Genomic DNA, 23,006 nt, shown 5'->3' on the forward strand with positions numbered 1-23,006 from the left:
AACAAGAGTCATGTAAAATTAGTACAGATCTTTAATACACAGAATATTTTAGCTGTTTTAAATATTTAAACAAACTGTACTCTATAGTGAAATCTGAAAGGCACACTTAAGACTTGTAACCCTGAGGTCAGATTATTCTAGTAAGATTTCTGCAGGCGCAGGGACCTTTACATTTTGTATTCATTTCCCTTTTAAATGAAAACGCAGGTAGCCTACTCTCTACTTCGTGAGCTTTATAGTGCATGTATTTAAATAATTGTGAAGGTAATATCAGTCTAAACTTGTGACCTGTGCAATTAACACCTGATATCTCACTGCATTCTCAGTAACAACATACACACAAAAAACTCTATAATCCCAAAAATACAAAGGTAAAATTACACACCTTTACACAAATAATGTCTTCTGTGTAACATAGCAAAAATACCATTCTTCAAATATTTTCTTTTCAATGGCATAAGTCAATTCTTTGGGTGATGATATTTAAAACAGTGCATAGATTTAAAGCCTGTGAAAATAATCTTTTGGTTTATAACAGTCTTCCAGAACGAACACACAACCCTCAGGCCCCTGACCATTCAATTATAGCATTACAAATGTAACATTAATCAACAATACAAAAATGTCTAGGCTGCAAATCAACACATACAACAAATTAATACAATTTTAAAGCACTAATGTACTGACATGTGTTAGTCATACTGAACAAAAGTGCAAAATGTGGTTCTTAAGAAAGGTTGAGGGAAGCACTGGACAGTACAGTAAGTTATTCAGGATCACATGCATCTAAAACAACAGCAACATATATGAATAAAAACATAATAACACTCCACTAATGCTAATGTTAGTGGTAAAATCACAGAAGTCAAGAAAAGGCACTTTTACAGTAACAGTGTTATATAGCTTTTAACAGTAAGACAAGTCTAATACATGAGTATTTGTCTAAGTGCATTAAGACTCTCCCTTGCTTTAAACTATCATACGCAGCCTCAGATTACCTTTGGCTTTATTTTTGTCATGCTGGGATCATTCTGGTTTTGGCGACTTTCAGTTCAATGAATCGGTTCACAAAAAAAGGTTTCAGAATCAGCCCTATTTAAAAAAAATGTATGTTCAATTTTGTAATAAAACACATTTTTTATTGAAGGCATGATCTCTGAAAGCCAATGTTGACATTTGAAAAAACCTAAACAAACACGCCCCTACCCCAATAGAATCTGGACCTTCTGTTGATAGACCCGCCCCACACATATGCAACCCAGGCAATGATGTCAGTTAGTAGACACCCCCCTTACTGCTGATTGGCTACAAGTGTGTTTTGGTAGTCAGCCTGACTCTCTTTTCCAAAGAGTTTTTCAGATATCGTGCACTCCGCCTTTAAATAATACTGTTTGTAACAATGTCGCTTTTGGTTCGGAAAAACCCCCAGCGAGGACCCGTTCAAAAGATTGATTCTTTAGAAAATTGACATCAATAATTCAAGACCCCTCCAAGTAAAGATCTTACCTTAAAGGAACGGTTCACCCAAAAATGACAGTTCTCATAATTTCCTTACCCTCATGACGAAAAGTCCTAACAGCTATTAATGAGATACTTAGCTGAAGAAAGTCAGTCATACAAATATGTGATAGCATGAGGGTGAGTAAATTATAAAGGGGGTTGAACAATTCTTTAAAATAAAGTTGCAACACTTACAATGAATGCTTTTCATTTTGTAGTAGCTGTATAAACACATTGATTCTTGGCAACCACAAACTCAAACGTAACGCTTGTCAGCTGATCCTAAATAAACTATTTTTATAGATTCAGCTGCTCATGAAGTAATATTTGATTAACATAAAGTTCAGAAGAATTTAAAGCATTTCTGTGACCATTAAAATAATTGCAGTAGAAAGCTACACATTAGCATGAGGACTGGACTAAAGTACCGTAGTTGTCCAATAGAAGGGGTCCATGTTAGTTTTAATCTGGATGCCCCCTTGGTGCCTACATTTGTTTAATTACCTAATGACATAAATAGCACCACTCCTACATTTGTTATACTACAGAACTACACATTGCTGCTCAGAAATCCTAGAATACATTGAAGCTGTGCTCTTAACTTACTTAAGAGTGTCAGAAACTGAAGATTCTGGTGGAAACTAGTAGTTATATGACTCTATTATGTCTTATGTCAACAGTTTTCATGGTGTCATAAAGTATCCCAGGATATCTGTTTCTCTCACCTCCTTTTGCCTGTCTTTCGTTCTGTATTCTTGCCCTTTGTTCTTCTTCCTGTCTCTCTCTCTCTCCCTCGCTTAATGACAATTCTGGCATTTTGGGTGGCATCTCTGTTTGTTAACATTACAGCGGCAGCCTCCACTTGTGTCTCCAGGACCCTGAAGTGAGAAAGAAGATGGCAAAGCTTAAATCATGTTTGCCAACCAAATTATGCGTATTCCTCCTGTTACAAGAAACCATGCAAGAGATGTGAGAGATGTGGTCTTAAACATCAATATTTTAAAAATCAATAAAGTTTGTGAATCTGGGGAAAAATTCAAGGCCCTGGGGAGTTTTTGAAAACATACATACACATACATAGATACAGGTCATTGAAAGTGCTTGAATTTATTTTATGCAAGAGGTTTTTTGGAAAAAAATCCATATTATTCCAAACTGTTTGCTTTAAATTCTGATATCTTCTGTATGCGAATGTTGATTCATACCAAAATGCAACAACAGTTACATACGTAACCAGAGACGTTTTTCATATATCATATCTAACGTGTATCAACTATTACACTGAGCTATCGTTACTGTGTAAAATTTATTTTTATACAATGTGAGCTACAGGTTCTTGAGTTATTGTCTTGCTGCCAAATCTCTCCCCAGAGGTTTTATTTTCGACAAAGTATTTGTTGCTTTTGTCAGAGTGAGATTCGGTGGTGGCCGGTGACCTCTTTTTCGAGGGCGCACAATGCGAAACTCATCAAAACATGTTTTAAGCCCATCATGTGTGTGGCTCGTCATATGTCAAAATATGTGTTCAGCACGTCACGTATGTGCATCACGTGTCATGTCAAAATACCAGTCTGCTGCAGATGCTTTAAAGGGGTTTATGATAAAAGAGACGCTCACGTTTGCCAGACACTCGCTTAATCTCAAGTGTATCAGAGTTTAGTGTCAAGTGAGAGTATTTTGTCAACGTGAGCGTCTCTTTTATCATAAACCCTTCCGACACGTTTACAGCAGGTGCGTATTTTAAAATGACGCATTGTAGTGGAGATAATGGGTAAACACTCAGTATAGGTGCTAATTCTGGGTTTATCACCAGGTTCACACAGGTGTGTCGGCCAGAACACTCCTTAAGGCCAAATATTCCAGAGTATGCAATAAAGAGCCGAGATATATTCTTAATGTTCTATTTATTCTCCTTTGAGCGAGTTTAAATGCAATTTTGAATATGGGTGTGGTTTCTATAAAGAGAGAAACAAAATACAAATGAATAAGGGAAACATACATATACTCATTCCCCTCTACATTATAATATAAAATAAACAATAATCAGAAAATATGACTATATATCTCTAAAACTTAAGAAAAGTATGCAAAGAGAAAGGATTTAAACACTTCTAATATTATCTACCATACATTAAGTTACCAATAACGTAACTATAACATACTGTCATTTATAACATACTTTAAAGCCTTAATAGCAGTCCAGATAATAATATTTAACACCACATAAAACTTTACTCAGCCACAATAATGAACATTTATAACAACAAGTGTTAAATAAAGCAAACATGTCTCAACCCGATATGAAATATTCGATCCGACGTATTGAATCAGGTAGATATAATTAACACAACGGTCGTGTAGCGACCCCTAAAAACTCTTAATTAACATATCAAATAACAGAAATAACAGCGCCAAAAATACAATATCACGAGTAATGCAGCAGATATAACTTTACTTACTTTTCACATTCACGCACACTCTGAGGAAAAATTACACCCGCCATTATGTCCGAACCGACAGACAATCTCTGTAGTACTGAATATTAACTGTAATGACGAACGCCTATCTCTATCATACTGCATACTAAGTGCGTGACAAAGAACGTCTCTACCGTACTGCATACTAACTGCGTGACATCAGATAAAATACACAAACCAGTGCGCACTTTCCTACTCTGTTACAAGCACTGAATAAACGGCAGAAAACATGAAACATAAAGCATGATTGAATAAATAATAACAACTCTAACATAACTTTGGGGCCTTTTCTACAGCCGCCCCCAAATGTATGTGATACATTTGCTCATCACTAAAGGCAACAAAGTTCTATGACTGGGGCGTAGTAGCAGGAGTGGAACCGTCTTCTTCTCCAGAAGGGAGTGCAGGGAGGACAACCAGCCTGGCAACTGGCCGGGTGTAGATTTTCTCCTTCACCTTTACATCAGCGGACCTGATGTGCCCATCAGGGCTGGGATAGGTCTTGACTACTTTCCCAATGGGCCAGAGGGCCCTCGGAAGATGTGGATCAGCAATCATCACTACACAGTCCCCTGCAATATCAGCTGGTGTAGTCTGCCACTTCTGGCGAGCTTGCAAACTCGGCACATAGAGTCGGATAAAACGGGCCCAAAAGTGATCAGCCAAAATTTGGGAGTGTCTCCAACGGCGGCGACAGATGAGCTCACTTTCGGGGTAGACTACCTGAGGTAGTGAACCATCAGGCCGCCCCATAAGAAGAACACTGGGAGTCACTGGATCTGGGTCCCTGGCATCTGAAGACACATAACCCAAGGGCTTACTATTAAGGATCCCTTCAACCTCAGTAAGTACGGTCCGAAGCACTTCTTCTGGAACGGGCTGAGCACCAACTGTGGCATAGAGTGCACTCTTAACTGAGCGGATCTCCCTCTCCCACACCCCTCCGAAGTGTGGAGCTGCTGGGGGGTTAAAGTGGAAGGAGATCTTCTGTGGTGCAAGGAGATGTTGTAGTTCTTCAGACATTCCAAGGAAGGTCTCACGAAGTTCTCGCTCACCTCCCTTGAAATTCGTCCCCTGATCGGAGAACAGTTCTGCGGGCGTTCCTCTACGGGCAATAAACCGACGAAGGGACATCAGAAAAGCATCCGTATCGATAGAGGTTAGGAGATCCAAGTGCACTGCCCTGGTTGTGAGGCACTTGAAAATGATCCCCCATCTCTTCTCACAGCGCCGGCCCACTTTAATCTCAAATGGCCCAAAGCAGTCCATGCCCGTAGAATAGAAGGCAGGCTTGAAAAAACGCAGACGGGCTGATGGCAGGTCTGCCATCTTCGGTACTGCAGGTTTTGCCCTCCATCGCCGACAGTCAGCGCAGTTATACTGGTAACGCCGGATGGCCTCACGCCCTCGCAGGATCCAAAAGGAGCGTCGAAGCTCAGCGAACACCCGTTCTGGGCCTGGGTGACGTAAGCGATTATCAAAGTCTTGAATCAAAAGCGTTGTCACTCGATGACCTGGGTCTAAGATGACTGGATGAAGAGTGGTCAGTTCCAGGCCTTCTGCTCGACGGAGTCGTCCTCCAACACGAATGAGCTCTCCCTTTTCATCCAGCTCAGGAGACAGCGTGCGAAGTCGACTGCTGCTGGGAACAGGTTTACCAGCTTTCAGGAGGCTGTACTCCTGCTGAAAACTATCCCTCTGAGCTCTCTGAAGTATTAACTGTTCAGCCTGTCGGTAGTCTTCAGCTGTAGGCTTATCATTAGAATTGGCCGCCCCATGCAGCTCCTGCACTGTCCCTTCCAAAAGCTCCTTCCACGAGCCATATTGGGCCAGGTCCATAATTAACTGGCTGGATACAACAGCAGCGACCCCACAGAAGATAGACTTACGCAGCTCTGAGGTATCTTCTGTTTGGTCAACAGTGGGGTCCTCTGGCCATGAGTCTGGACTGGTCAGGAGGAAGGCAGGTCCCAGGCTCCATCTATTTGGCTGAACAAGCTCTTGCAGCTTCTTTCCCCGTGTTACATCATCAGCAGGGTTTCTGGCGGTATCAACATATCTCCAGACATGCCCGTCTGTCAGCTCCTGTATCTCGGCCACGCGGGTGCCAACAAAGACCTTGAACCGGCAGGATTCAGACTTCAGCCATGTCAACACCGTTGTGGAATCTGACCAAAGGGTTGTCCGATCAATGTGGATGGTAAGTTCTCTCTTCAGCACCTGTGAGAGCTGTGCACCAGTAAGGGCAGCACAGAGTTCCAATCGGGGCATAGAGTGAAACCGCTTAGGTGCAACTCTGGAACGGGCCATCAGGAATGACAGATACACTTCACCGTGTCTGTCAGTGGTTCGCAGATAAGCCACCGAACCATAAGCCTCTTCTGAGGCGTCGCAAAATACATGCACCTCTCTCTGAAGACCGGAGATGTCCACAGACTTCGACAAGTACGGTCGGGGCAGGGTGACTTGAGGTAAGACTTGTAATTCTTCCTCCCAGTCTTTCCACTGTTGCAGAAGCTCCTGCGGTAGTAGTGGATCATCCCATCCCCTGTGTTTGTCCCAAAGGTGTCGGACGATTATCTTAGCCCTGGTGGTGTAGGGTAGGATGAAGCCCAAGGGGTCGTACTGACTCGCCAGCACCTTGTAGATATTACGCATCGTGAGGACACCGTACTCCACATGACGATGCTTATAACCAAGAACATCAGTGTGAAAGAGCCAGCTTAGCCCTAGAGTAGATTCTGGGGTATCTGTCTTGTTCTGAGCCAGCCATAGATCAACACCAGCAGAGCAGCTTTCTTTTGGTAGATGACTTATTACACCTGGTTCATTGCTTGCCCACTGACGTAGATCGAAGCCTGCAGACGCAAGAAGGGCTCGCAGTTTGTCAACCAGATGCCTCGCCTCAGCAATTGTGGGAACACTCTGTAGGCAGTTATCCACATAAAAGCATTTCTGAACTGATGTCCTCACATCTTCATCTGGCTGGCTGTTGTCAGAGACATGGCGTTGTAAGGCGAATGTGGCACAGCAAGGGCTACATGTTGTACCAAATGGTAGCACCTGCCACTCATACACTGCAGGAGGTCCTTCTTGACTGATGTCACGCCAAAGAAATCTGAGCAGAGCACGATCCTCTGGGAGGAGGCGGATTTGGTGGAACATGCCTCTGATGTCTCCACTAACCGCAACTGCATGCTCTCGGAATCTTAGCAGAACTCCCAGAAGTGATGCTCCTAAGGTTGGCCCAGGCAGTAGATAATCATTGAGGTTCTGCCCTCGACACTGATAGGAGCAGTTAAACACCAGCCTATTCTTGCCATTATGATTCACCATATGGTGAGGGATATACCATTCCTCACAACCTTCCTTGTCTGAAGCTTTCGGTTCACACTTGATGACAAAACCCGCATTTATAAGCTTCTGCATCTCCACTCTGTAGGCTTCTGCCTTTGCAGGATCTTTGGCAAGTCGCCTCTCTACACTCCGTAAACTGGGCATGACGGCTTCTTTGGTAGCCTGTAAGAGCGGCATGTCTTTCCGGCGGAGCAGCGGGGTGGCGTAACGGAGAATGCCATCAACCTCTACCCTGATGGTTTTGGTCTCCAGGATACTGATAGCCTCTTGGTCCTGCCTTGAACGAGTAACTAGTTTCTCGCTTCTGAACGGAACAGTGTCGACCTGCCATAATCTCTCAACGTGTTTCATCAGCTCGCTCATCTGGGGTGTTACTGTTGTAAATAGACACTGCTGTGGTTGGGCGAGGTGACGGACTACACTCGCTGGGCCCTGCAGAGTCCAGCCTAGTCTGGTGCGGATGGCAGCAGGTCCACCTGGAGGTCCCAATCTGACAGGTTCAATGGGAGTGACAAGATGGGGGTGGTCACTTCCAATGAGAAGCAGGGGTTTGACATTCATTAAAGTCTGTATGGGAAGGCCAGTGAGATGCTTATAGGTGTTTCGGAGTTGCTCCATGGGGTAAGTATGAGCCGCTAGTCCAATACGACCACTGGTAAATGCACCTATAATCTTGTACCTGGTCTTTGGCTTTGATGGCGAAGAAATAAAGAACGACACTGATGCACCATGGAGGGTTTGCACTTCCTCTCTAATTGTGCGTAGTGGTAGGTCCTCTGGAGTCCCCTGCACCCCTAGCTTCTCTGCAGCATCTGACAACAGCATAGTTCTCTCTGAACCGTCATCAAGTATGGCATAGGTGTTAATTGATTTATCACCATGGTGAATGCGGACTTTGACAACTTTCAGAAGTACCCGACTGCCTTGAGTAGGTCTGTCTAGATACAGGACCTCTGTTGTGCCCCTTATACCTTCACTCTCCGCTGCCGGTGTTGACACTGCCTCCTTGGGTGACCTCTTATTCACCTCATGCAGAACCTGGAGGTGTTTCTCTTGGCAGAGGCTGCATAGTTTCCTTAAGTTGCACTGAGCCGCCTGATGTGGCCGTGCACATCGCCAACACCTCTTGTTACTTTTTATCCATTCGGTCAGCTGATCCTTTGTTAACCTGGATACCTTTGTACACTGGCTAAGGTAGTGTTCCTCATTGCAGAATGGACAATATGGCTTGTTCTTGTTTCCTTTAAAGGAGCTGCTTGGCACTGGAGCCTCAGATCTCTTTGCAGTGTCCTTCACACCATGGAGGACAGTAGTAGGCTGCTTACTCTTCCTACCTTCATGCCTGAACACCAGCTTCTCTCGAGCTCCTCTCACAGCTAACTGTCCTTCAGAGTCCTGGCACCAAGACTCGTATTTCAACCAATCGGAAAGATTAGTTAATGTGTGGGTTTGCGTGCCCTGATGGTACATGCAGCGGCGAAACTCTGCTCTCTGTTCAGGCGGCAGCTTGCTCAGCAGACGAGCAACATGTGAGCCACACTGTAGTTCCACTTCACCCTCGTGGCCTATTGTCTTCAGCATCCCAACCAGTGACTGTATCTGGAGTGCAAACTTCTCAAATGCAGCAAAGTCTCCCCGCCTTATGTCAGGTGAGTCCATCACAGCAGCAATACGCCTCAGCGCTATCTGATGTGGCTTGCCGAACTTGTCATTTAGGGCAACCATTGTGTCTGAGAAGGGTGTTGGGGAGTTAAGGTAAGCATCTGCTATTAACCTGGCTTCTTCTAGTTGCAGGTGATCAACCAACACTTGGTATTTGAACAGCTCAGATGCATCATGTGGTAAGAGGTTCTCCAATGAGATCTTGAGCCGCGCGAACTCACTTGGGTCCCGACTTGAGAAGCTGCGGATTGTTGGGCGTGGCCCACGGTAACTTGGCTCTGGGACGCTGTAGTTATGACCTTGAGGTGAGCTAAAGGGCGGGGCCTGTGTCCATGCCATGCCTGGAGGTCGCTGTTGGGGCGTTAGGTTGTAGCCAAGCTCATTTCTTTGACCACCATAAGCCGTAGTATACTTAGGCTCAGCTGGAGGTAATCCATGTGACTGCAGCGGCAACTGAACGGGCTTGAACCAGGGCGGTGGATGACATGCAGTGTCTTCCCATGGCCTGGCAGGAGGAAGGGCCCCACGTCCTGAGTGATTAACTTGTGGCTGACCCACAGACAAATCATGAGCTGGGGCTGACAGTGCTTCTTTCTTAATCTTTGGAACCTCATCTATTCTACTGATAAGCGAATGTGCCATAGGCGGATCACGAGGGATAAGCTTGTCCATTTCTGGGTCTGGCCATGGTGGTGGTGCAGGCCAATCATCCTCTTCCTCAGCTTTAGGTTCTTTTTCAACATGTGTCAGTGGCGACATCACCGTTAACTCTGGCTTTCTGGTATGAATAGAGGTTGGACTCTGCAGGTTGCGAACAGCATCTATTAACTGTTTCATGTCTGATCGCAATTCTCTTAGCTCTACTAAATCTGATGCCATGTGCCGCTGTGTCTGCTGCAGAAGGTGTCTTTCATAACGAATGTCATCTAAATCTACTCGGTTCTTCTCCTGTGTATGTATGGGGTGCAGCGATGACGGTAGAGGAGTAGAGTAATCTCGTGGCTGTTCCCTAAACTCTCTATCTGGCAACCGCTGGGGGGCTAGCTGATTCTCCTGGCTGTGCTGTTGGCTCTCTGCCCTATAGCTCAGGTCCATCTCCTGAAGAATAGCATCCCGCCTCTGCGGGCGAAGGGGAGAGTCATAAGGGGAGGTGAGGGTTGTCATCCTGGCATTTCCCTCCTGGTGAGTACTCTCTAATTGGTGTCTGTACCTCTCACCGCTGTAGCCTCTATAATCGACCTCATAGTCTGCATAGCGCACAGGTGGGCGAATGTGCCGTTTGGGACGTGCACCGTAAGCATCATACTCTGGATGTAATTCCATCTCTGACGTAAACCCAGTGATCCGGCTCGAAGGACCATCAATGTAGTGGAGATAATGGGTAAACACTCAGTATAGGTGCTAATTCTGGGTTTATCACCAGGTTCACGCAGGTGTGTCGGCCAGAACACTCCTTAAGGCCAAATATTCCAGAGTATGCAATAAAGAGCCGAGATATATTCTTAATGTTCTGTTTATTCTCCTTTGAGCGAGTTTAAATGCAATTTTGAATATGTGTGTGGTTTCTATAAAGAGAGAAACAAAATACAAATGAATAAGGGAAACATACATATACTCATTCCCCTCTACATTATAATATAAAATAAACAATAATCAGAAAATATGACTATATATCTCTAAAACTTAAGAAAAGTATGCAAAGAGAAAGGATTTAAACACTTCTAATATTATCTACCATACATTAAGTTACCAATAACGTAACTATAACATACTGTCATTTATAACATACTTTAAAGCCTTAATAGCAGTCCAGATAATAATATTTAACACCACATAAAACTTTACTCAGCCACAATAATGAACATTTATAACAACAAGTGTTAAATAAAGCAAACATGTCTCAACCCGATATGAAATATTCGATCCGACTTATTGAATCAGGTAGATATAATTAACACAACGGTCGTGTAGCGACCCCTAAAAACTCTTAATTAACATATCAAATAACAGAAATAACAGCGCCAAAAATACAATATCACGAGTAATGCAGCAGATATAACTTTACTTACTTTTCACATTCACGCACACTCTGAGGAAAAATGACACCCGCCATTATGTCCGAACCGACAGACAATCTCTGTAGTACTGAATATTAACTGTAATGACGAACGCCTATCTCTATCATACTGCATACTAACTGCGTGACATCAGATAAAATACACAAACCAGTGCGCACTTTCCTACTCTGTTACAAGCACTGAATAAACGGCAGAAAACATGAAACATAAAGCATGATTGAATAAATAATAACAACTCTAACATAACTTTGGGGCCTTTTCTACACGCATGATGCACATATGTTCATGACGACGCACCGAACACATGACGAGTTGACATGACGAGCCACACAGGACACGCCAAAAACATATTTTGAATTCCTGCCCTGCGGAAGAGAAGTTACCGGCTGCCACTGAGATTGTGAAACTAATCTATTAGATGTCACTTATCTTTATTATTTTGTCAGGTGAATGTATATGTATACAGGTTTCATTGCTAAATACTATATGCTTCCTCTGCCAAATACTAAACACATTGGGGCGGTTTTCCCACAGGGCTTAAGACTAGTACCAGACTAAAATGCATGTTTGAGTTGTCTTACCTGAAAACAGCTTGCACTGACATATTTTAAAATATATATGTGTGCTATTCTTAAGATGGACACCAGTAACGCTTTTGTAAGGTCTGTTTGTAAAAAATACCTAAATTTCTTAATAGAACCAAAGCCTAGTCCTGGTTTAATCTAATGACACCCAGTGTTCTGTTAAAAAGTGAATGGGTTCTTACTTTAGGTCCCCAGCGTGGCCCTCTGGTGACCCAGCAGATCTCAGTGTGGCAGACAGTACATCGGAGCCAATCACAGCCCTCCTTCTTCTGCACAATGATACCACATTGGGGACAATGCATCGCCTCTCCAGAGTTAACAAGAGTCTGTTTATGTGTGAGTGATGGAACAGAAAGACAGAAGTTTGAAACAGTGTGATAAAAGTGCTGACATAAGATTTAAAGGCAGGATAGGCAGGAATTATCTAAAAAAAACTTTTTTACAAATTTGTTTAAACTGTCTTTATATACCAATACATAAGTTAAATGTAAGTACTCTGAAAAAGAGAGTATAAAAATCGAGTGTCTGTAGACCTCTCACGACTGTTTTAAACACAGCTCATTTTTCCATTCACTCCATCCCCTCCCTTCTGAGTTCTTCTAAAGCCACGCCCCCAAAACACATTAACGCACGACACACCGACCGGCTCTGCTGGGAGAAGCATTTAACTCAGACGAGCGGAGAGGAAGGAGCGCGGTGCATGTAGTAACATCATGTCACAATCACATGTAATAATACACCTAACTTTATCACTATGAATATAAACAAATAGGATGGCTTTTAGTACTCACTATTAAGCTAGCATATCAATACAGGTAAAGTTTAAAATATATTTTGTTTGATTCGGTAACAAACGAGCTAGTTATATTTATAAGACAAAGCTAAAAACAGATTGCAATGATACAAGTTTTTTTATTACCATCAGTTACACTGTGATGAAGGTGAATTTCGTGGAAGATTTATAACATATACGGTGTTTTGCATGGAAGAGTTTCTGTGATGAAAGCATTGTTGACTCAGATGAGGACTACACTCCGGAGACAATACCGCAAACGCATCGTCGACTCGGGGAAAAGCAAACTGATATTTACTCTCATTTGATTTCTTCGTTTATTCCTTTTTTTTTGCCTCGTTTGCCTTCGCTGACTGGTTATGCAGGTACTGTGAGTTCTGAATGCTCTTTCTCTGCATACTTTTGCTCTTCCTAGAGTGCCTCATGCACGTTCAAATCAATCGGCTGTGCGCATGTGTGGGCAGATCCTGTAGCAACAGGGGTGGTGCCATGGTCACGAGAGAGAGTGATAGTCGCACAAGCCAATTATTTGTTTCATCCCGAATGTAAATAATTAGTGTTTGAAACAGTCATGAGAGGTCTACAGACACTCGAGTTTTATACTCTCTTTTTCAGAGTACTTACATTTTAATTATGTATTGGTATATAAAGACAAATTTGTAAAAAAGTTTTTTTAGATAATTCCTGCCTATCCTGCATTTAATATGTAATGAGAATATTTTATGCTTGACCTTTAGCAAGTCTCTGGTTCTTCGAGCTGCAGAGTCATTGATGGCACGGGCTGCTATGTCGTCCTGATACTGCTTACAGTTCATTCCTTCATGAATGGCCTAAGTAGGGAAAACAAAGTAGGCCATTTACATTATATTATAACAAGGGCATATACAAGTGGATTTCAAGTGGACTTAAGTGCATTTCAACATAACAGTACCTTGCAGAGCAGGCAGTTGTGCTTTTTGCAGACTGGGCAATGGAAAGAGTTGACAGTATCTTCATAAACACACCAGCCCGGACAGTCAGCAGTTGCACAGTGATAACTTCCCTCACATCGAGACTCTGCCACAGACAGACCTCTCTGGAGCCAGCGCTCATAATCTTCTACTGATACCAGCTGTGAAAGAAAGATACATTCAAGGCAGTCAACAGTCTTGTTTTTTAGCCTAAGGGTTATGAGATCAAGCCTTCAGGTCATATTGCTCCAGGTCTTCTGTCAATGGTGTCCGTTTAAGTCAAGTCATGACGTAAGAAATGCTGTTTCTGTGTCCAAGCCTTCACTCATTTCGATAGAGGATATTATTTAAACAGTCGTTACACTATTTATTCATATCACACATTTAAGTGAAACTTTTATAAACTCACTGTGTACACAGCAGTCTCCAGGCTTACAGAATCACCAATAGCAATATATTAATAATTCGTAAAAAATCCATGTCTTTTAATCTCAGATTTTTTGAGTGTATATTAGCATGATATTTTGTTCTATGGCATGTAAGATTGGTTGGAACTGGAAGCGGTGCATAACGTCGTCAGACTTCATGGACAGGTCTCTAGTGTGGCCTTATGGACAGATTGGGGTGAGACAATGACAGACAGACGTTTTTTTTATCAGTGTTTGCTTTTCTTGAGCATTTTTTTCTGGTGCAGTTGATATGATGATCTATGACTCCACCTCAAGGTGTACATAGTTAAATAGAGCACCTCTTGCCTCTATATAGACTGTTTAGTTAGCAAGACATGCACACAGTCAGTTTCTATAAGGCAAACTAAAAGTGGTAGGAATTTGTGTGTAGTTCTTACAGCTCTGATTTCTCTCTCTTGCAGGATGCAGTCACAAGCATAGGCATCGTCTCTGTATGGGCAAGCCACCTGAGGATCCTCAGACATCAGAATCACAGAGCGCAGACACTCTCTATGTACAGAAAGACACAAAAAAGTTTCTCAAAATACAGTATAACAATACAATGCTACAGCAGTACCCCTATGGACCCCAGCTCTTTTGCTTTTAGATTTGAATCTCCCTATAAGTCCAGGTTAGATACTTAGAAATCTCTGCTTTCTTTCTCAACCAATGTCTCTCATTTTTATTTTACACACATATACTGTACTATGCAAACACAAACTTTTTGTATGCGATTAATTGCGATTCATCTTTTGACAGCTCAACATTTACATCTTTCTCACTTGCAGAAACAGTGAAGACATTCTCGGAGCAGGACTCCTTCTCCAGATTCAAGCTCCACATAGCAGATCCTGCACTCCACTCTCTCTGGGTTAGGAACCAGATCCTGTCCATCAATTTGTACCAGACGGGCAAAGTTCTCTCTCCGCTCTGATTCTCTGGCCTACAGACAGACAAAGAGAAGTTTTAATAGCACAGATAGATCTAAAGATGAAAAGTAAAAATAAAAAATATGCACACAATGGCAGTAACAGACTAAAAGATTACATTACAAAAACATTAGGGTAAATAAAGGTACATTATTTACGAACAACCTACATATTGTGGGGCTTAGACAACACTAAGTACATTACTTCTATTGTATTTCATGTTATATAATATTTTATTACAAATTATATTATTATCATTATAAAAAATAAATTATGCATTTTTAAGTGAAACATTGAACTGAATTGATAAGACTTTCAGAACCTCTACTTGCACTGTAAAAAATACCTTGCTGCCTTAAAATTTTTTGTTGAATCAACTCGGATTTACAAGTAATTTCAACTTACTATTATTTATCTTGACTAGAGTTGTTTATAATTACAGGTGAGTTGTTATAACTTATAAAATTAAGTTGACTTTTCTCAACTATATTTTATAAGTTGTGACAACTCATGTTGACATGACTTGTAAATCTAAAGTATTTTTTACAGTATGCCATTTATTGTAAGATATGTATTTTTTTAAGATAGACTTGCTTGCAAATAGTCCATGTTATCGCATTTTGTGCGTTTCAAAGCAAGGTAATCTGACCTTTTGTACAGAGTTAATATGACCAATATAACGAATCTGTTTATATTTGGCCTATTTTTTTGTGTAAACACATGCATTATGGCACATACGATACAAAATTGGCTTACAAATAGCAATATTTCATTTAGAAATAATTTGACACTAGTATATAAATTGCTAAATACTTGAAAACATTTAACATCTGTATGTTTTACTGAATTACTTAAAATAAGAGATTGCGTACAAATTTTTTGTTATATATGGGTAAATAGTGTAATTTGTAATTAAATGCACTATTAAAGTCACACTTTTAAATTTTGACTAATCAACTACTTAACAATTGCTACATCATTTACCTTTATGAATTTTGCAGAAGCTATTATTTAGAGTGACTTACAATGCAAGGTATAGTATCAATATATGTCTTCCCTGGGAATCAAACCCATGACGCGCTGCAAACGCAATGCTCTGCCAACCACTGTATAAGACACTTACATAAGCTACTAAAACTCCGAGCATCCATACATGTTAAACATACACATAAAAAAATTGAAACACCCAAGCATTAACAATAAAAACCTATTTAAAGATCTTTATTTGAGTCGGTAACATTTTTTTCACATAACCACAATCTGTCATTGTTAAATACAAGGCCATGTCACCACGCATAACTAGAAAAGTATTCACTCATGCCCTGTGTTAACCACAGTCAAACAAGTTATGCTACATTACAGCCCTAACTGATTGGACAATTATCTTCCTCTTGTTCTCTCTCTTCCACAATGGATAGGCATTGGTATTTAGCAGATGCATTTTATGCACAGTGCAGCAGCTTGTGGTTAAGGAGACTGCTCATTAACACAGTGGTCATCAGTAACACTCTTATATGTTTGTCAACTAATTAAATATAAGTATGCATGTAACAGCTTAAGAAAAAAATATATTTGCTCAGGAAAATACTCAGGAGAAAAACTGTGTGGCAAAAAATAGGTACCGTGCTGTTGTCTTTGCATTCCAAATGTCACCATAGTGCAAACGTCTTTAAAACATCTACTTTTCTTGTGTAAGGCGTCTTTTATTGCAGCATATGTTAAATCAGACGATGCGTTTTGCAAAGGTGGGTGTTTTAGATTTACTAAACCAAAAAGTGCTTGGTTAGATACCATGCAGATATTTTTCTCCATAACTTTTTACATTTAATAACGTTTCATTCAAGATAAAAGTTAAATGGGATGTTGAATATATGTATTTTAAACACTTTCACAAGATCCTTTAGATTATTATCAGACTGCATTCGTATCAAACAGGCTATGCCAGCCAATATGATACATTCCGCAAAAGCTGTGCAAGAGTTTTTGCAAGTGAGCTGAGCAAGAGGTACTACTTACATCTACTTACAAACATTTACAATATTTTATCTGAGGCTCAATAGAAGGCTATGTACCTGAATAAAGTCTTAAGCCAGACACGGCTAGCCAATGTGGCACAATAAGACAAGTGTTGTACAGTATATATCTAATAGAAGTATTAGCATCATGCATTTCACTTCACTGCACTATTTTAAAAACCTTCAACATAGATTTATTGCAGTGTTTGAAAAGAGGATGTTTTATGATTTTCTATTGATTCAAAGTTTAACCTTTAAAAAAAGTGCCATTTAAATAAATGAGGTTGGCATGTATAAACTGATCAGCGTTCCAGACGGTTTTGGTTTATGGTTGAGACTCTGCACTAGAAGTGTGAATGTCTCTGGTTTTGTAGTTGAGCTCTGTGTGGGTGTGCGTCAGTAGTCCTGGTCGAGGTTGTGCAGTAGTGAGTTGTTGCCCCTCAGCTCCTCTCTTCTCCCTTTCTCCTTAAAAAAGAAATAGAGACAAAAGAGAAGAGATTCAGACTGAGGAGTCAATCAGAGCTCAAAGTTTATCCTGTCCATAATTCTTTATTAAGTTTAGTGAAAACCCAGTGACCTATTTGATTAAAATTCGGTTTGTATTCTGATAAATATATAACTGCGCTGACCAGAGGATTTTTTTTACCTTGGTGGGTTGTATACTTAAGTGTAAAGTTTGTGTTGATAAAAAGTCAATACCAAAAACAACATGCCAACCTTATCTATTCCAATTGATTTTCACAAAAGCACTAGATTTGGGCATTTGCATGTGTTGAATGAATAAATATGAGTGTTATGTGTGTCTGTGCACGTGTTTGGCTCTCACCTGTTGGTACTGTCTGATTGCTTCTTTTTCTTGCTGAATCCGTCGTAGCTCCAGAGCATCTGGTCTGTAGTTACCGGGAACAGTGTAGCTTTCAGGTCTGTCTGCGCTACACATTTCACAGCCTGGTCGTGTTGGTTTATTAATGTATGTACAGCTCGGGCAGGCCCATCCCAACTACATACACACAAACAATTTAGATTTTTTTTCTGATATGTATTTTTTCATAAACTGGATTTAGGTAATTTAAAGGTTTTTCAAGGGTTAACAGTATGCGTGTGTCATTTATCTTTAGAAATACTCATTGTATATGTGTAGCTGTTTACGAATACCTGTGTATTTGTTCGGTTGGGCCCCATTGCTTCTTTCAGCTGTGGCATCTCAAGGTTGATCAGGTCACGGATTTCACCCAAACCCAACCTCTCTGTCCCACCAGCATGGTTGCCTGAGGGGTCAAGAAGTAAAATCAAGATCTGTTGGCCAAAATGACTATTATGTAGAAGAGTTATACTTTATTATCTATTTCTCTTCCACTGTGATTGATGGTATCGTGCCGCCATGTCTATGCTTAAGCATGTAAGCCGCTTTGTATCTATGTATACACACTATTATGGCTGTTGTGCAGTCTTGTGGGCAGGGTGCTGTATGGCCTTGATGCTGCATTCAGAGCTGTTGGCCCATTGGTAGGAGGTTCATGGTAGCCCTGGTTAGATGTTGGCATGAGTAAAGCAGTCTCTTGATCTTGTTGGTATATTCCTCGACTGAGACGAGCCTGACTGGCAGAAATCAAATAAAGGAACGCAGTTTCACCATCTCGCTGAACTCCATAAGATGCCAGGGTTCGATGATCAGAGCACAAGGCCTGACCGATGACCCAACGTTGCACACGTGGATGAAAACCATAATCTGTGAAGACCTTAAAAGGCAAAAGCAAGCCCATGTGTTATTAATCAGAATCATAAAGAGGGTCCCAATACTAATACACTGTATGTTACTTTAAATGGAAGAATTTAAAGGTGACATAAAAAGATTGAACGTGGTGTTTATCCTTGTTCTGTGATGTGACATGTAGACAACTTTTGGGTCTGTAATGCCTTAGAAGCTTCCTAAAAACCTCTCTCAGAAAGCTATATTAGGTTAGGGGATTTTAAACGTGTGGTTTTGCACCTATTTGGCGTCCCTTGGGTTTAACTGGCAACCTCATTATGAAATGCAAGCACTTGACGCTGATTGGCTGCCTTTGCTGCCACTCAAAAGAATGTAAACTTCGCCGTCTCCAGAACACGGACAGATCAAAATTTTACAAATAAGAGAGCACACCTCAGGACGCGACTTGCCCTTTCGCTTTGAACTTCGCGAACACTGCTGCAATTTACTTCCCGTTGAGGCGAGAGGCCGGATGTATGCAAATTATTTTGAATGGGAGGGAATTGAATGAGAGTGGGGGGGAGTGAGATGCATTTTACGTAACATGTATCCGTTGTTCAGATTGGGACATTTTGGAACATTTGTAAAGGAGGAATTTCAATGAAACGGAAATGTTCACAATGTCTAGCACTTTTCGTATGTTTGTGTATGCGGGTAGACTACCGTTATTCAACTAAGACAAGGTAAAACATTTTTTATCATTCTCTGTCACCATTAATCATGTTTATGTGGCACCTACTTGCTGTTTGAGAGCACCAATGGTGGAGTGAGGGAAGACTTTCACTGTGACACAACAGGAAGAGGAAGCGTCCTCCACAACTACAGCCAGGCTGTATAATAGATCAATAAATCAGCCAAAATCAGATATGCTGGGTAACATGAGCCCTACAGCATATATGTGTACAGGTACATATAAAAATAGGGGTGTGGGAGGGGTAAGTAAGTTGGTGTAAGTTTTGAATGCAACACAAATTTAGAAACAAAGACAATTTGGTTTAAAAGGAGCATGAAACTTAGAGTGGATCTGTAAAACTAGGGCTGGGACGATTAATCGTGCAAATGTGCGTTTTCTCAATGAAAGAAATTTAATGAATTACGATGAAATGCCACCACATCCAAAAGCCAGGGGGAAACTCCAAATGTGCCACAGAAGACGTAGCATTAGAAACATTATTCCAGGAAATGTCTAAAGGATATTTATATCGCTGTTCTTCAGATTGTTTCAGGTATTTTCATGATAATAAAGAATATTTTGAATAATTTTGTTTAACGGGTGTTGCTTTTTTAAATGCACGTTATAAACGACTCCGACTCATAATGATTTTACACTGATAAGGACTTCCTACTGACCAAACGCCTTAGTACACGCATGAACTGTGCATAAAACACAGAATCGGAGCCTTGCGATTCAGAATCGATTTTAGACCGGTCTTTTTAACTCGTTCCCCACCAGCATTTAAAAAAAAAAAGTTGCCAGCCAGCGCCAGCATTTTTCATGATTTTCACAAAAGTTTAATGCCTTCCAGAAAATGTTCTTCTTTAAATATTTTAAATATATAAACAAGCAATATATCAGATGAAAGAACAGACCCTACGCTTTCAAACAAAAAAAAAAAACGTTTCATCCTACCTTCATTAGTTCTCTCGTAATCACCTCTCAAACATGGGTAGGTTTCTTCAAAAACACCCAATTTTGAGCAAAAAGCTGAGATAATTCCATTTTTGTGAAGGACTTTTGATAGAGATCAGATGCAGAGCGATCTTTAAAACATACACGGAGTTCTTTCTCTTTCACGTGAGGCGCTACTTCCGGGTTGTATAAGTTGCGGAAGTGCGCCACCTGGTGGAAAATAGCGGTATTGCGGAAAGACGGAAAATCTCGTCATTGGCGTGGAAGCATTTTCTCTTAATTGACGAGATATCTCGTCAATGGCGGCGAAAGAGTTAATGGGACACGCGATTAATCGTCACAGCCCTACTGTAAACATCCTATAAGCATGTACATACCCAATTTCTATGTCTGTGTAATTTTGTTTAGAGGGTTTAATGCACAAAGCAGCTTTTTGTTTAGCCAAGGACGATGCATAAACGGATGCTGCCCGAACATCACCCGCCTCTATAGCACTAACCAGCTCTGCACATATCTCCTCTAGAAAGAAGAAAAGGGAGATAAAAAACAAGAATGAAAATGTGAAAGTGGAATAAAAACACATCTAAAAACTTATATTTTCCAAAATTACTTGACAAATTGATATTGACTGCAGACATACATCTTCTATCTAAAAAAATAGGTACTGTTTCGGAATAGTGAAAACTTAAACGTATTTTTGTATTATTGTGGGGGAGCAAGAGTGATATTTGCATAAACACAATGGACAATCGATACTTTGTGTTTTGTTTAGGAGCAGAGTCAAGCAGTTTGTGAGCAGAAAGATAAAACAAGAACATAAACGCTACCTGTACGTCGCACGGGTGCAGTGCTCTTTGAATCCAGAGGCTGAGGAAGCACTTGTCCATCCTCAGGAGGGGCGCTAATCGCCACTGAAAAAAGAGAAAGAGTTGGTGTAAAAGTCAAAAAGACAGACAGCTAAATCATTATTAGGCTTGAAGGAAATACACAAATGATCGAAAGCAACAAATATATACTGCCCAAAATAAACTCATTAAAAAAGAAGGCATGATTTGGGCAAACCTCTATGAGCTTCGCGGAGTGATGACATTACCACAGTGGCCCATTCTTGTGCTTCCTGTTCACAGCGGAAGTTGAATGTAATCTTATCGTGTGGAGGTGCAGCCAAACTCAGTTCATGGCACTGTGGTGACTTGACTTCATAGCGAACAGTCTTGAGGTCAAACTCAGCAATGGACTAAATGAATATGAATAGTGAGCAGAATAGATCATGTAGCTTGACTGACTATGACACAAATGTATTATTTGACTACAGAAAAACAGGGTATGGATAATTTAAATCTTTCAAAAGATAAATTAATAGATAAATGCCTATATACAAATTTGTATATGATACATAATAAATGATGTGTTTGTGTATGTGTGTGTTTTGGAAAACACTTCCTCAAACAACTGAGCATTTTTGTCATTCCTGGGGTTTTAAAAAACACCCAGCTCTATTTTTAGGTCAATTGTCACATTTCTGATCAAGTTGACACATAATGAGTGATTATCACTCATCATTATGTGACCCTAAACAGTAACTAACGTTATATCACCATCTCAACAACAGCAAAGAAGTACCAATGCTAATGTCGGCACGTAATGTGTCAAACTATTTTAGTGGTTTCGATTGCAAAATTACAAACTGGAAAGGACCAAATAGTGAATATACTTTAATATTTGTTTAGTTAATATAGTACAAAAACTGTAGACCCTCGAGAAACTATCAAATTTGGGGGAGGGGTGAAGAATTTTAACAACAAAGACAACCAAAACAACATGTGATTCACTCACTCGTGTGAACGAGTACGAGAAAGCTGCGAAAGCGACAAATAATGACGGCGCCACGCTTAAAGAATAAAAAAATGAGTGTTGCACATTTGCTTAATTTTAATCCCGTGTTAAAAGCACTGAGTTAACATTTGCGTTGACATTTAAACTCACCACACTACGTCCAGCAGCTGATCCGCTGATGTCCCGTAACGCGAGGCGGAATTCCCCTGCCTTCCCCGGGTCCATGCTCAGCTGAAGACGGAGAGATTCGTTTCCAGCGCCCGGGAGACAAAGTGGTCGTATGCCAGAGTGACATACTGACACCTTTACCGACATCAAAACAGTGTTGCAACCCGACTGCGAGGCCTCATGGCCGAGATGAGGCTGGGCCGGTGGCGGAGGTGTGTGAGTCCACCCGCCTGAGCTCAGCGACATGCCGCGGCTGACTACTTCAGGCGGGGATGTATCGTTTTGACACCTCACTACCAACGCGGTTATCTGCTCTAATATGTGTTTTTAAGATTTTCTACAACTCCCCTATGCGAGCACTTGTACAGAAGTAGCGGCCTTGTCATCGTCGTTGTTTTAGTTTCATAAAGACCACAGTCCAGCGTCAGAGCAGGAAGAAACAGCAAAGACTACGAGAAACGTCACGCCTCCTGTTGAAAAGCACACTGTAAAAACACCCACACTGCTCATGTAGGGGATATCCCAAATTTCTCTTCCATGCAAATCAATGCACCTTATTATAACACTGCAATGTTTTTAAAACACATAATTGATCAGTAAAATATAATATTTAGTTATTTAGCTACTGAAAAAAAACAAATAGTTTAGACATACTCTATTTTTCAGGTGTAATGCAGATAGTTCCATTCAAATTGTATTTATTCAACTGCTTAAAAAATGTTGTATTTTTTAAGCAGTTTTATAGAAAATACATTACTGAGACATAAGAAAAACGGTATGGATAAAATCACAAAAATAGGAAAATTTTAAAATATAGAACTGTTGGGC

The 23,006-nt window shown here is 40.9% G+C and overlaps 2 protein-coding genes across 2 annotated transcripts; both read right to left on the reverse strand.

Annotated features, from left to right (window-relative positions):
* Positions 1–13: 13 nt before the first annotated feature.
* On the reverse strand, positions 14–22,652 carry shrprbck1r (sharpin and rbck1 related). The gene is made up of 14 exons (XM_055206924.2): positions 22,161–22,652; positions 21,237–21,411; positions 21,002–21,085; positions 20,552–20,693; positions 19,284–19,374; positions 18,224–18,533; positions 17,950–18,062; positions 17,621–17,794; positions 14,633–14,793; positions 14,249–14,360; positions 13,383–13,562; positions 13,183–13,281; positions 11,841–11,984; positions 14–2,378 (listed from the first exon to the last, which is right to left on the reverse strand). Exons 1-14 carry the CDS (start codon positions 22,422–22,424, stop codon positions 2,298–2,300), a joined length of 2,130 nt encoding a protein of 709 aa, XP_055062899.2. The 5' UTR covers positions 22,425–22,652; the 3' UTR covers positions 14–2,297.
* LOC129429017 (uncharacterized) lies at positions 3,260–11,333 on the reverse strand. The gene is made up of 2 exons (XM_073859104.1): positions 3,960–11,333; positions 3,260–3,455 (listed from the first exon to the last, which is right to left on the reverse strand). The coding sequence occupies exon 1, from the start codon at positions 10,317–10,319 to the stop codon at positions 4,326–4,328; it is 5,994 nt and encodes a 1,997-aa protein (XP_073715205.1). The 5' UTR covers positions 10,320–11,333; the 3' UTR covers positions 3,260–3,455; positions 3,960–4,325.
* Positions 22,653–23,006: the final 354 nt, after the last annotated feature.

The sequence above is a fragment of the Misgurnus anguillicaudatus genome, chromosome 21, assembly GCF_027580225.2.
Source record: "Misgurnus anguillicaudatus chromosome 21, ASM2758022v2, whole genome shotgun sequence".
Taxonomy (NCBI): Eukaryota; Metazoa; Chordata; class Actinopteri; order Cypriniformes; family Cobitidae; genus Misgurnus; species Misgurnus anguillicaudatus.